The 14,850-nt window shown below is 42.6% G+C and overlaps 1 protein-coding gene and 1 pseudogene across 1 annotated transcript in view; one reads left to right on the plus strand and one right to left on the minus strand.

Annotated features, from left to right (window-relative positions):
• The window catches only part of Cyfip1 (cytoplasmic FMR1 interacting protein 1), a 68,932-nt gene that overhangs the window by 32,115 nt on the left and 21,967 nt on the right, over positions 1–14,850 (plus strand). The window contains 7 exon segments of the mRNA XM_051148636.1: positions 860–1,016; positions 1,420–1,516; positions 4,119–4,195; positions 4,304–4,412; positions 5,316–5,435; positions 6,400–6,599; positions 11,633–11,720. Coding sequence (XP_051004593.1) covers positions 860–1,016; positions 1,420–1,516; positions 4,119–4,195; positions 4,304–4,412; positions 5,316–5,435; positions 6,400–6,599; positions 11,633–11,720 — 848 coding nt within the window.
• Positions 2,550–3,449, minus strand: LOC127192335 (thioredoxin-dependent peroxide reductase, mitochondrial-like; annotated as a pseudogene).

The raw sequence follows: 14,850 nt of genomic DNA on the forward strand, positions 1-14,850 counted from the left end.
ATTATGGTCTTGTGGGCAGGGGTACTTAGATATGCATAATAACAAATTTTGAGGGACGAGATCCAAGTCTAAGTACACTGATTTTTTTTTTCTCCCTTCAAGACTGGGGTTCTCTGTGTAGCCTTGGCTGTCCTGGACTCATTTTGTAGACCAGGCTGGCCTTAAACTTGCATAGGTGCACCTGCCTCTGCCTCCCAGAGTGCTGGGATTACAGGTGTACTGGTTTTTATACACCTCACACACATAGTCTGCAGATGATTTTGAACAGTCATATGTTGCAGATGTTGCCTGTTGATGTTACTCATCTTAATCTGTGTCAGCAGCTGAGCACGCTCTATTGCCACATGCTCTCAGAGCGTGACCCTGTCACTAAACACTGCATTACTCTATCACGATCTTTCTGTGTCTGTCTTTGGATTACAGCCCATCACATGGGATGAGATATGGGATGTCTCACTTATGACATCATGTCGTACATAAGGATTCTGAGATTTTGGAGCATTTAGGATTTCTGGTTTTCAGATTCGGGATGTTACACCTGTGGTCCCATGTTCACTTCTCCTTTTCAAAAGGTTGCCGTCCCCTGTTCCTGCCAAGAAGGGTTCCTGAGGTCCCTGGTGGCAGGAGGGCACTAGCTGCTCAGAAGGTGTAGGGTCCCCGCCTATACTTACACCTCACCCATGTTAGTCTTGTCCCTCACGTGAAGTGTGTAGTGACCCCTTCCCGCTTGCGTCCATGCTGCATGGCTGGGAGCTAAGCACAGAGGAGTCACATCCTGTGTGCAGCACCTCTTGTTTCCTCTGCACTGAATCATCTTCTGCTCCTGAAAGATAACCTGCTGTCATTTGAATCCCTCAAGAAACACTGCAGCAGTGCTGTGACCTTTCACAGCTGTGGTTCCGAGAGTTCTTCCTGGAGCTGACCATGGGCAGGAGGATCCAGTTCCCCATTGAGATGTCTATGCCCTGGATTCTGACTGACCATATCCTGGAGACCAAGGAGGCATCAATGATGGAGTGAGCGTCCTATGGGTCTACCTCTGAGGCCTTTGCATTCACGCGCGCATACCTTCACACATGAATTCAGATTAAATGGGGAAAAAAAAAAAAAAACAGAAACCTCAATACTGATACTAATAAAACACTTTAAAGCACAGCATGGAGAAGATAAAGTCATGGAGGCTTTGTCTGCTTAGCCCTTGCGCCCTCCATATTGGATAAGCTGCCTTTCTTTTCTCTGACTTGATGATATGTAAGGATCCCATATGCTTCAGCTTTGTACAAGAAACACCATTTACCACGGGAAGTAAGAAATTGTTCTCCTTCATATGGCAGCTTAATTTCTCCAAAGTGGGCTGCTGTGAAGGTCACAGGTCGTTGGCTAAAGAGGCTGAGGAGTGACTTTGTCCATCCTCTGCAGGTATGTCCTCTACTCCCTGGACCTGTACAATGACAGTGCTCACTACGCGCTCACCAGGTTCAACAAGCAGTTTCTCTATGATGAAATCGAGGCGGAGGTAAGCGAGCAGCTTTAGCTCTTTTTATTATGAAGCTTTTAAGTTGTCCTTTTCCCCCGTGAATAATCAAAGAGTTACACTTTCTTTAAATGCAGAGTGGTTTAAAGGGTGGAGTATAGTTTTTGGTGTAAGTCCTTCTGGCTTCACCTGCCTCTGTTTACACATCAGAAAGTGGTAGGATGTGCTTTCCCACCAAACAGTAAGCAGTCTCTGCATCCCTGTCTGTTTGTGTTAGGAGGGTGTTCGATTCACTTTTTAAAAAAATGTCATTAGGCTTTTAAATCTTAGAGCCAATAAAATAGTACTTTGTTGAACTTCTTGGTATACATACTTTTTTTTTTTTTTTCACATTGGCCAGATGCACTCTTGTATGTGACCCCTCCCCCCTTTCTTTGTAGCCCAGACGATCCATAGACTCATGACAATCTTCCTGCCTAGCTTTCTGAGTACTGTGATTACATGAGTAGCTATTATACCTGACTGTTCTTTTTTTCTTTTTGGTTTTTTGAGACAAAGTTTCTCTGTGTAGCCCTGTCTGTCCTGGAACTCACTCTGTAGACCAGGCTGGCCTTGAACTCAGAGGTCTCCACCTGCCTCTTTTCTTTCTGGGATTATAAGCGTGTGGCTTTTGTTTATTTTTATTCTGTACTTTATATCCCCACTTGGAAGAAATGATTAGGTGTTTTAAAAATGTGACTACTGGATTAGACATAGTTCTTCATGATTGTTTATACCTCAAGATACTTCAGAACAAGGACACTGTGAGCTAATGAGTACAATCAGAAAAATAATGGGAAACTTCAGTTTAATCACAGAAAGTCAAAGGGAAGTTTCAGGACCCCAATCAGAAGCTATGTGCTGCTTCATTGTAGACCAAGGTTCAAAGAAGGCTAAGGAGAAACAAGTTTACCCTCTGAAGACATGGGCGGGGGAGGGCAAGCATTCTGTGGGAGCTGGTTAGCCATCAAGCTAACCAGGACAGTTAATGGAGGCAGCTAGCCACCTTTAGAGAGCTTGTGCCTGTCTTAATAACAAAGCCTGTGGAGCAATGCTTACAAACACAGACATCATGCAGTTCCGCTCTCCATACATAATCTCCAGGGCTTTAAAAAGTTTCCAGCTGTGGCTCTTTTCTGGCATGAGAAGCTGCAGGTAAACACCAGACATGGGATGACCCTACTGATGCACCTTCTCAAAGTACTCTTTGGAAGCTGTTGGAGTTGTCTTGATTGTAGGGGACTCTGGTGTCCAGTTGACCGGGCAGGCTTCTCCATGGATCTGCACAAACCCACTTCCACCCACCAGGAGGTTGTTGACACTCAGGTGCTTGATGACATCGTTAGGGTCAGTGATGAAGAAGAGGCCTCTGAGTGCAATGCCAGCGCTTCCAACAGCACCCCATAGAGGTGCTTGGATTAAATCTGACAACAGTGTGATATCCGCATGACCCAAACCACCATTGTTCCTTAGAGTATTGATCTAGGCAAAAATGGCTAAAGTGGGAATCCACTGAAGCTGCAGCTACTTCACTGTTTATGTCGTGAAATTCGATGGCTTTGTCACTGAAAGCAAGGATTTCTGTAGGACACACAAATGTGAAATCCAAAGGCTAGAAGGAAAGCAAGGATTTCCCATTAAAGGCTTTAAGACTCAGCTCTTTGAACTTTCCATGTGCAACAGTGGTACCCATAAAATAGGGCACACACTGTATGACAGGGGTGTGGAATGAAGAACTGGTGCTGAAGGCAAACTTTGCTTGGGCAGAGGCAGAGCACAGGGTGTCTGTCAGGCATGTTCCTCTAGAAGCAGCAAGCCTAAGAACTGCTGAGGTAGAAATGCCCCTGGAAATGGCACTCGCATTCCGAGCAACCAAGGACGAGAGCGACCTTCCTACAGTGGTTGCCTTCTTCAGTCTAGTCAGTGTTATCGGCATAGTCACCGCATGTTGTGTTCGGTTTCACAAGGTTAATTTTCTCAAGTATATCATGAACTTTGAATGAATTCACTTCAACCTTGAATCTTGATCCTCTTTCTTCAGCTTCCTAGGAGCTATGATGAGAGAAATGTGCTACCATGCCTGACCTGTTCTCTGTAGTGTTCTAACCTAACGTTTTGTGCTGGTATGGTGATCACCCCTGGCCACACCATACTTCATATGCTATGCTGGACAACAAGATCATCTCTACTTTCTCTTCTAATATGCTCCTCAGCTGGGCAGTGGTACTGCAAGCCTCTATTCTCAGCACTAGGGAGACAGAGGCAGGCAGATCTCTGAGTTCAAGACCCCCCACCCCCACCCCCAGTCAACAGAGCAAGTTCCAAGACAGCCAGGGCAACACAGAGAAACCCAGTCTCAAAAAACCAAAGCAACAACCTTGTGTTGAAGCTAGGAATAGTGGTGCATAATGCCTGTAATCCCAGGATCCAGGACACTGAGTCTTGAGGACCTTAAGTTCAGAGTGAGCTTCAGCTACATAATGAATCAACCCTTGCTTAAAACAACAACATAAACAAGCAAAGAAAAGCAGAATCATTTGGTTTTAGGTTGTTATTTGATCTTGATTTCAGGAGTTGAGCTCTAACGCAGTGTCCTTTTTGCCAGGTAAACCTATGTTTTGACCAATTCGTTTATAAACTGGCAGACCAGATATTTGCATATTACAAGGTTATGGCAGGAAGGTAAGTGCAAAATTTTTTATTCTCATGCAGAATCTTGGGTACTTTGATCTGATATTTCTATTAACATTCACAAGGTGTGACAAATATCCTGCCTTTCTCTTGCACCAGTTTGCTTCTTGACAAAAGGTTACGATCGGAATGCAAAAATCAGGGAGCCACTATCCACCTCCCGCCGTCTAACCGCTATGAGACGTTGTTGAAGCAGAGGCACGTGCAGGTGAGCTAAGCGGCTCTGCTAAAGTGTGTTTGGAAATGATGGGCTCTTCTTAGAGCTTACAGGTAGCATGCGAATGTTCTAACCCCCCGCCGCCTCTTTGAGATCTCACTGTGTCTTAATCGCTTTTCTATTGCTACACTAAGGCACCATGAGCAAGGCAACATAGAGAAGAGAGCATTTATTTAGGGCTTATGGTTTCAGATGGTTAGAGTTTATATCCATCAAGGCAGAGAACACGGCGGCAGCAGGCACGATACTGGAATAGTAGCTGAGAGAACACATCTGGAGACACAGCTCCAGGCAGAGAGGTGGGGGGGGGGGGGGCTCTGGGAATGGCACAAGTCCTTCGAAACCTCAGAGCCTTCCCCCAATGACACACTTCTAACAAAGCCATACCCAACCATTCCCAAAGAGTGTCGCCAGCTGGGGACCAAGTATTTAAGCATCTGAACCCACAGAGACCATTGTCATTCAACTACTATATATATGGTAGAATCCTTGCCCAGCATCTTTGTAGATTTGGGTGCCATCTTCAGCGTTGCTTGCGTGTATGCACATGAGTGAATGTGCATGCACATGTTCTCATACACACACACAAATTTTTGTATTCTCCTTTGAAATAAGTGTCTTGGGTGTTTTATGTTGCTGCTTGTTTGTTTTGTTGTTTTTAAGATTTTTGTGTTTACTTTTTAATTATTTCTTTGTATTTGGTGAGGGCTTCATGGAGTGTGTGGAGATCAGAGGACAACTTTCATGAGTCTCTTATTTCTTTCTATTATTTGGGTCCTAAGGATTGAACTCAAGATGTTAGGCTTGACTATAGGTGACTTTACCTACTGACCCATCCCACCAAACCTTGTGCTTGTTTTTTACCTTGATACCCCTTGCCCTCCCTTCCTCTAGCTGCTTGGGAGATCCATTGACCTCAATCGCCTGATTACACAGCGTGTTTCAGCAGCCATGTACAAATCTCTAGAACTGGCAATTGGACGATTTGAAAGTGAAGATCTGACATCAGTAGTCGTAAGTACTAGAACTAAATTGTATTCCTTTCTATTGATAAGTTGAAGTAATGGTAGGCCATTTCTTGTATAGACAATAAAAGATGGGAACTAATTGATCCTTGACTACGTCAAGTATCATTTTACTACCTACTCTTAGTATTTGTAAATCCTGATTTATAATCCTGATCTTGAATAAAGTGCACCTACTGAGGACAAAGATAGAAATCTGTAAACTACAATACAGAAATGGATGAAGTGAATAGATTGAAAGAAATATTTATATGTATATTTTATTGTAAAACTTTGTGTTAGATGATTTTGTCCAACTGTAGGCTAGTGTAAATGTTCTGAGTGTGTTAAAGGTATGCTGGCTTACACAATGATAATATTCAAAGAGTGAATATATTTATTCACCACCACCTACTAAAACTTCTGCTTCTAAATTGCTTTATCAGGATGTTTCTCTTTTGTAAGTCAAAGGATATAGAGAGAGAATATATTACTTGGGTTTGTCTATATAAAGCTTATTACTTGGAAAAATGGACTCAGAGTGGCCTATACTGCCTGGATTATGTGTGAATGGTGGAGACAGGGCTTAGGACTTAGATGGTACGCTCATGGCTAGTAGTGTTAGGTAGTGATTTTTCCAAATTGCCTTTGGGGAAGGTAGGTGGGCTTGAGGGCTGTAGTGGATAAGTGGAAGTGACCATAGAGGAGAAAAGGCCAGGGCTCAGTGGGTGTGACTGTAGGATGGGTCAAGTTGAGTAACAAATTCTGGTCACCTACCACAGTCCTATCTCATGTGGTTCTGACCCACAAGTTGGTGGCCAACTCATTGCAACCTTTCACTGTCTTTATCTCCCCAAATGGTAGACCTCCCAGTGATCACATAGCCTAGGTGGGGAGTGCAGACTGCAGGGAAATGCCTCCTTCCTGTGTGGCCCATCTCTGTTCTCAACACCCTTGTCTCTTTGGTCCTGTAGGAACTGGATGGGCTCTTAGAAATCAACCGTATGACACACAAGCTGCTCAGCAGGTACCTCACACTAGACAGCTTTGATGCCATGTTCCGGGAAGCCAACCACAATGTGTCTGCACCTTATGGAAGAATTACCCTCCATGTCTTCTGGGAGCTAAACTATGACTTCTTGCCCAACTACTGCTATAATGGCTCCACCAACCGGTAAGCATGGCATTAGCATCGCAAGACATGTCAGCGTACCCCTGTAGTGAGAATTCTTGAATTTATTTTTTAAAAACCACAGAAATATTATAAGACTATATTTCCGTTTTAATCCCAGGTGTAGGAATATGGGGCTGCTTCACAGCAGCTGACTTGCCTCGTACTCTAGCAGAGGTGAAGAATTGCCACCTACAGATAGTTTCTATTATTGTGTGACATTTGGAATTCTGGGAAATTTTCAAAGGGTAGTTGTATTCAATGAAGAAACCAGAAGAAATTTGATTCAAAGACACCTCTCTCTCTCTCTCTCTCTCTCTCTCTCTCTCTCTCTCTCTCTCTCTCTCTCTCTCTCATGATAGGAGGTGAAACGGGGTGGGTAGGGGAATAAAGGGGAAAAAAGCCCCACAAAGTAGAAAGCTCCGGCTCCATACTCCTGTTCACATGCATCTACAGTGGGTGATCTTAGGCACTGACTTTCCATAGTAGACTTCCCCTTTCACTCTGTCCGTCCTAGTTCCCTCGTGATTTCTCATGTTCCGGTCTCTCAGGCCTTGTTTCTTTAATTCACAAGGGTAGCATTGGACCAGCACTTGGGTAGATGGCCATTGCTTTGCTTGTAGAGACAACGAATGGTCAAAGGGAGCCTGCGCAGAAGAGCCAAGGCTCTCCCAGCACCTTTAGTTGTCATTGTGGACAGAGCCTCATGCGTATTGGAATGGCTGCTGGAACTCTACTGCCTGTTTTAAGCTTCCCTGAGTTAGTGTGGGGCCGGAGAGTCTCCTTTCCATGTTTCTATCTGAAATGTTGAGGATTGTGAGAGTGTGGGCATGGCTTGCTTCCCACTTAGCCATAATGAGAATAAAGTAGCCAATTGGGTGGTAGAATGGTTGTATCATAACACCTACACTGGTTGGCAGAATGGGATTTCCTTAGGGCCAGTGTGGTCTTTCTGCGAGAAGTCTACCAGAAACAGGGTATGCCACAGGCCAATTTGACTTCTGTGTCTGAGTAAGGAGGTTGCTCCCATGTTTCTCCACTATCCAGTTACCACTTTTTTGTAACTGGTAAGGGAGCAACCAAGCCTACATAAACAATCATGCCTTTTTGGAATCTGACCCACTAGGTTTAGCATCTGGACAAATGCTTAGTTTAATCTCATCTGTCCCTGGGTGGTTGAAGAGCAGTGAATTTCTAATTCCTTCTTTCCTCTGCAAATTTAAATCAATATTCTGCGTGTTAACATTCTTTTCTTTGTTGATAATTATAAGTGTAGTCAGGGATTCCATCTTAGACTTACTATCTTCAGGTGATTCTTGTAATCAGCTTTGGGTAGTGAGCACCCATTACAGTGGTGTCTGTGTGCTTTTATCCTCCCACTGTTTCGTAAGAACCACTTTAAGATGGGGTGTCTGGGTGATTGATATGCTCACTGACACTGGGATGTCACTGTTTCTAGACCCTTCGGTGACACCAGAAGGAAGTACTTGTATGCTGTTTTAGATTTCTGTGGCTGCTGTGAAATGACACAGCCCAAAGCACTGTGTCAGCAAGCCACACTTCCTCTTTAAACTCCGGGTGGCATCCCTGCTTGCCTCATGCTGGCTTGCGGCCACCAGTGGCTGTCGGTTCCTGACCCTCCATGGCATGGAGCAGTATCCTTTCAGGCTTCGCTTGGTCGTCTTCTTCTGAATCTTTTTCTCTGGCCCTTGTTTTCTTCTTATAAGGACAATAGCCATTGTGGATCAAGGGCCTTACTCTCAGCTCTCAATCTTATCATCACCTATACAGCTGTAATGGCCCTATTTGTGCCTTCTAGAGCTATGGAGAAGGAATTTGAAAATACCTTTTGGATGGCCAAACATTAACTCATAGTGTTCATGTATGTTTGTATGTATTTTATTTCTACAGAGTTATCTATATATTACAAATGCGTACATTCTGATATCCCCAGTTTCAATTCAGTGCCACAGTGTTCATTTGAATCATCAGTCTGTTTCTGTATTTTTTAACTTCCCTAAACACAAAGAAGACCTCTTCTTTCATTATGACATCTGCCTGTCCAATTACACAAAATGCAGAGTACTTCAAGAATTGCTGGTTCTGGCTGCTGTGAAACAAACCTTCCCACTATAGTTCAGCATTTGTTTTCGGTATTTTGGCTTTAGATGAAAGCATATACTCAGTACTGTATTAAAGTTGTTTTGTACAATGGAGCAACAGGGTCTGTATTTATCCCTTTTCTTTAAATAAGAAGACAACTAGACAAACCTGAATTGTACAAAGCACACAGTTCACCTATTTTCTAACACTAGTATTTCCTCTTCATAAAAGAATCATGAGCTATGTCTTCAGGCTGTCTTAGCTCTCTGTCTAGAAGCACATTCTGAACCAAGTAGAGAGACGGTCAGTCAGAGTCGAGCTTGGGAGTCCTGCTTGCAAGAAGAAACAGTGTAACTCGGGAAAACTCAGACAGCTGAAATTTGTAGTCCAATATGGAAGAGGTGACACTTTCACAAAGAAATAGCCCTTGAAGCCAACATGAGCTCCATGGTGATGGGGAACCATAGTTGGAGTAATTCATAGAGCTTGTAGCAATATGGATCATCTGCTGTCCTTGTCAGCAAGAATGTAGAAACTTATTCAGGACCAAGAGATACTTCACAGAGTCAGTAGAAGTCTCTTGCCTTGGTAGGAAGTCTTAGTTCTAACTACTGTGCCTTCCCATAGAAACACCATAGACAATCATTAAAACTCTAGCTAATATGCAGATAGCTTTGCTGCTTACTACTTCCTCAAACATCAACACTCTAAAAGAAGATATCACAGTGTCTGGCACCCAATCTGGAGTTAGATATGCCCACTATCAGAAAAATGTGACCTATAATGAAGGGAAACATCAGTTCATAAAACAGGCATAGAGATGACAATGTCGATATGGTCAGAAGGCAAGAGTGTTAGCCATTGTAAGTATGAGCAAAAATTTAAGAAATTCAAACATAACAGAGGCAGTGGTTTTAGGGAGGAGAATGAAATGGATTAATACTGTAAATAAAATGTTGGAAGTGAAAACTCTGTTTCATTAGCTGAATGTTAGTTTCTGTTTTGCAAAAAGCCAGTGAATTTGAAATTGTTACAGTGGGAAAAATCTGAACCAAAGCTGGGAGAAGGAAAAAAAAAAAAAAAGGTGATGAGCAAAATGAAAATAGCCACTGTAAACTGTGGCGTGATGTCACGTGTTCTTATAGTTTTAGTTCCAGTAAGAGCTTATGGTTGGAGTGGAAAGACTGAGGCTTAGATTTCTCTATCGTCTGCCCTCTCCTGCCCCGCTCCTCAGTACAGACAGGTTGATGGGTGTGTGAATTTTCTCTGTGGGATTTATCCCCACATTGTGAGCAAGGCCCTGTACCTTAGGGTAAGAGTGGCTGTTGGAAGCAGCATCCTGGCATCACGTTCTTCCTAGAACAAATGCATGGCCTCTGGTGCGTGCACATGCTCCCTGTAGACACACTGCCGCACAGACACAAATACAGAGGCAGGTGAAGGCACGTAGACATCCAGAGATGTGGGCGAGCCGAGTGTTGTGTATGCCAGGTGCATCATTACTCTCCCTGTTGCTGAGATAAAGCACCATGACCAAGGCAACTTGAAGAACACAGGGTTTATCAGGGCTTACAGGACTTGGGGCTTAAGAGTCCATCACCTTCCTAGTGGAAAAGCATGTCAGCAGGCAGACATGGCAGCTGGAGCTTGAAGCATGACCAGAGCACACTGGCGATGGTGAGAGACTGTGAAACATCAAAGCCCCACCCCCAGTACCATACTTCCTCAATCCTAGTCATTCCCTTAGACCTACCCTAATAGTTCCAGTGACTAGGGACCAAATGTTCAAATGCCCGAGAGTTAGTCAGGGTTCCCTTTATCAACATGCCTCAGCACAGTAATAGACCAGCCTTTTGAAAGACTAAACACCAGGAGGATTTTTCTTCTGAATACTAACCGGGAAGATTTGCAGCCCACAGTTACTAGGGCCTGACAGCTGCCCTTCAGTAGGTGAGACTCTGGCCCCCTAATTGCACTCTGCCTGTGAAACCCTTGGCCTTGCGGGTTCCTGGCCTTTCAGGTGCATGTGCTAGTTATGAGCTAACTATTGAGAAGGTCATTTGAATTTTTTGTGGTATAATGTGAGTTCACCAAGTTCATAGACTGATATAATTAGCAAAGCTGTGTGTGGATTGTGTGTGTGTGTGTGTGTGTGTGTGTGTGTGTGTGTGTGTATTTTTTATGTGTATATTTGCCTGTGGGTTTGTGTTGGTGCCACCTATGTGCCGAGTTTGCATTAGACTATAAGGCATTTGGTCCCTTGGAACTGAAATTACAGACGATTTTGAGCCGTGATATGGATGCTGGGAACTGAACCCAGCCTTCTTAAGCAGCCAGTGCTCTTAACTATGAGGCATCTCCAGCCCCACATTTCAACATGAATTTGACAGTTTCTGCTTGAAATTTAATCTAGTTTTAAATGGGCTAGATACATTTGTCAAGATGCAGACTCTTGGCTGTGTTGTGTAAAAAATACGTTACTTGGTTTCCTAGTCCAGAACTAGTGCTCTGCTTACCCAGGATGCCATAGCTCCTGTTGTGCACTACTGCCCTCACCCTGTTTCTGCGACAAAGCCAAGCTAAGGATGTATTCATTACAGTTATCAAGGTCTGCATTAGACTTACAATGGTTTTGACACTAGCGGCCCAGACTCTGTGAACCATAAGACTGTGTTCACAGGGAGGAGGACAACAGTTCCTGCTCTGCACTATTGCAGAATATTTATGTATATTTGATTCTGTGGGTTTTGATTTACTAGAATTTTCCTATTTGATGTTACCATTTAACAGGGAGAAAGATTTATGATCTACCAAAAAAAAAAAAAAAAGAAAGTAAATAAATAAACCTTTTGAAGCTAATTGCTATTAAATTTGATTTTCTTTTTTTCTTTTTCTTTTTTTTTTTTCTTTTCCCTTGTAATTTTCTCGTTTAGGTTTGTTCGGACAGTATTACCATTCTCTCAGGAATTTCAAAGAGACAAACAGCCTAATGCACAACCCCAGTATTTGCATGGATCCAAGGTAAGTTGTTTTCTGTCTGTGTAGCGATAGATTCTATTGCTGTGGTAAGCACCTGACCAAAATCTTGAAGGAAAGGGCTTATTTACTTCAGCTTACAGTTGTAGTCCATCATGAAGGGGAGTCAGAGCAGGAAGCTGGAAGCAGGGACTGCTGGTGAGGCCATGAAGAAACACTGCTTACTGGGTTGCTCTGCCTGTTTCCTTATAGTGCCCAGGACCACCTACCTACTCAAGGGTGGTACTGTCCCCAATGGGCTGGGTCCTCCCACATCAGGCATTCATCAAGAAACGCCCCACAAACTCTCTTCTCAGTTGGGGTTCCTATTCGCAGATAACTCTAGCTTGTATAGGTTGACAGGAAACTAACCAAGAGAGAAAAGTATTGCTTTTTAGTCTTGAGTCTCTGAAGAAACCTGGATTACAGTTTAACTGGCTAGCTAGACCTCTAGGGGAGATCTAGTTTTACATCTCCAGGAGTGTCCTTCTTTTTATTTCATTGTTAGAAATAGAAAAAGCAGAAAGACAGAACTGAGGACTACTAACATTTAATACCTACCCAGAAAAAAAAAACTACTTTTAAGAGTTAATTGTTTTAACTTAGCATACAAATAATAGTTTGTTCTAGTATTTTCATACATATATGTCATTATACTTTGTTCCAATCTTCTGCTCTCTCTGGTGCGCCCTACCTCTCTGCCTAGTGCCTTTCCTCACGCCATCTGTTTTCATGTCACATATATTCTGGGACACCCACACCCACTCCACCCCCACACAAACAAACCCTAACCGTAGACCTCACCCTCGCGTTCATGATCTCCTTTCCAGTTGTGTTAGGCATGGGCCTGGGGTCCAGGGGAAATAACCACTCATTCGAAAGAAAGTATTTGGGCAAGGCTTCGCCTCTGCAGAGGGGTGTATGGGCATGGCAAGTCAAGAAGGCAAGCACACGCTATGAGGGTCCAACGTGGTTGTATTTCTAACGCTAAAGGGTCTGATGTCTCACTGTTGAGTGGCCAGGGCCTCATGCTCTGAGATTGGCTGGTTTAAAGCAGCATGATTGGTAAAGAGAATGCAAGTTTTCTCAATGAGTAAAGCATAGAGCACACACTTTGATTTCACGAAGTGCTGATTGTGGGGGAATGTTAATTTCTGTTAAATGACTTCTTTATTGGTTTTTGAAGTAAAGTTTAGTAGAAAGAATAGATTTCCCACAGCATGACATAGACACAGAGACAGACAGACATTATCTTAAATATAGGATGCATGTTTTAAAAAAAAACCAAGAGGGGGCTGGAGAGATGGCTCAAAGGTTAAAAACACTGCCTACTCTTCCAGAGGTCCTGAGTTCAATTCCCAGCAACCACATGGTGGCTCACAACCATCTACAGTGTGATTTGATGCCCTCTTATGGCCTGCAGGTGTACATACAGGCAGAGCACTGTATACAAATAAATAGATACATTTAAAAAATAAAATAAAATAAATTAATTAAAAAAAAAACAAGGGTAATTGTGACTTGGAGTCAGTTTTACTTGGCTTACTGTAATGGTTTCCAGCCTATCCATTTTCCTTTAAATTTTCTTTGTACATATATGCCACATCTATAAGCTCATATGAATAATGCAGAAATGAAAATGAATGAGTAAATGTAAATATTTCTGATCTGTAGACGTAGAGTCCTTTGGGTCTTTAGTTAGGAGTAGTATAGATAGAGCATAGAGTTGTGTTATGTTTGGTATTCTGACAGAATTCCACGGTACCAGGTTGTAGTCATGCCACAGTGAATAAGGGCTCTTCTTTCCTAACGTACTCACCAGCTTTTTTTTTTTTTTTTTTTTGGTCACTTTTGACAGCTGTCCATTCATTTTATTACTCTGTATATTGATTAGTTTTTTTTTTTTTTTTTTGGATAAAAGAAAGTTTTTTTTAATATATTTTATTAATTTATTCATATTACATCTCAGTTGTTATCTCATCCCTTGTATCCTCCCATTCCTCCCTCCCTCCCATTTTCCCCTTACCCCCCTCCCCTATGACTGTGACTGAGGGGGACCTCCTCCCCCTGCGTATGCTCATAGGGTATCAAGTCTCTTCTTGGTATTAATTAGTTTTTTTAAAAATATAATTTCCTCAGTTCTTTGTGTAATTACAGTGTTAACCCCTGTGTGAGGTATACGTGGCAGAAGTGCTCCAGCCTGTGTCTTCATATGATTTCTTCAGCTGTGCTGATACCTTTTGTATCATCTCATTTGTGATTTCCTGTGTCTTTAAAGGCCTTTTCAGAAAGCATTGCCTGGGTCTGTATTTTAGCACATTTTACTTGTTTCCCTCAAGTACTTTGAGAATTTCAGGTCTTACATCAAGATTTGATCCAAGTTAGAATTGAGTTTTGTATAGAGAGACATGGATCCAGTTTCATTCTTTTACATGTGGACATCCAGTTTTACATGTATGTTTTTGATAGCTTTGTCAACAATTAGTTGGATGGAGCTATGTGGGGTATATTTCTGGGCTCCCTGTTCTCCGTTCTGTTCTATTCTGTTCTGTTCTGTTCTCTTGGAGCCACTATCAGGCTGTCTTCGTTATTGTGGCTTTAAGATACAGTTTGAGACCAGGGATTGTGACACCCCCAGCACTGCTCTTTCTATTAAGAATTGCTTTGGTTATTTGGGTTGTTTGTTTTCTTCCATATGAATCTTACGATGTTTTGAATTTTTTGTTTGTTGTTGTGTCTAGTTCTGAGATGACTGTCATTGTGATTTTGAAGGAAATTACACCACGTCAGTTAAGAATGTTACTGTAATTCCTGTCCTTAGATCTAGTCTGTCCTGTATTACATGTGCTGATTGGCAGATGTTGAACCAAAATTGCATCCCTGGAATGAAACCACCTTGTTCATGATGGGATGTTTCATACTGTGTTCTTAAATTTGGTTTGTAAGAGTTTTATGGAGAATATTTACTTTTCTGTTTACCGGGGTCTTTAGTTCTTTGTTATTGTGCCCATTGGCATCCGCGTGCATCGGAGATTTAGGTTGGTGTCCCTTCCTCTTGTATTTTATGAGGCTCTGGGGAGCTTCTTATTTCTGGTTTGGTAGATTCTGTAATGACTTCATCTATTCTGGGCTTTTC

Source organism: Acomys russatus, chromosome 7, assembly GCF_903995435.1.
Source record: "Acomys russatus chromosome 7, mAcoRus1.1, whole genome shotgun sequence".
NCBI classification, from domain to species: Eukaryota; Metazoa; Chordata; class Mammalia; order Rodentia; family Muridae; genus Acomys; species Acomys russatus.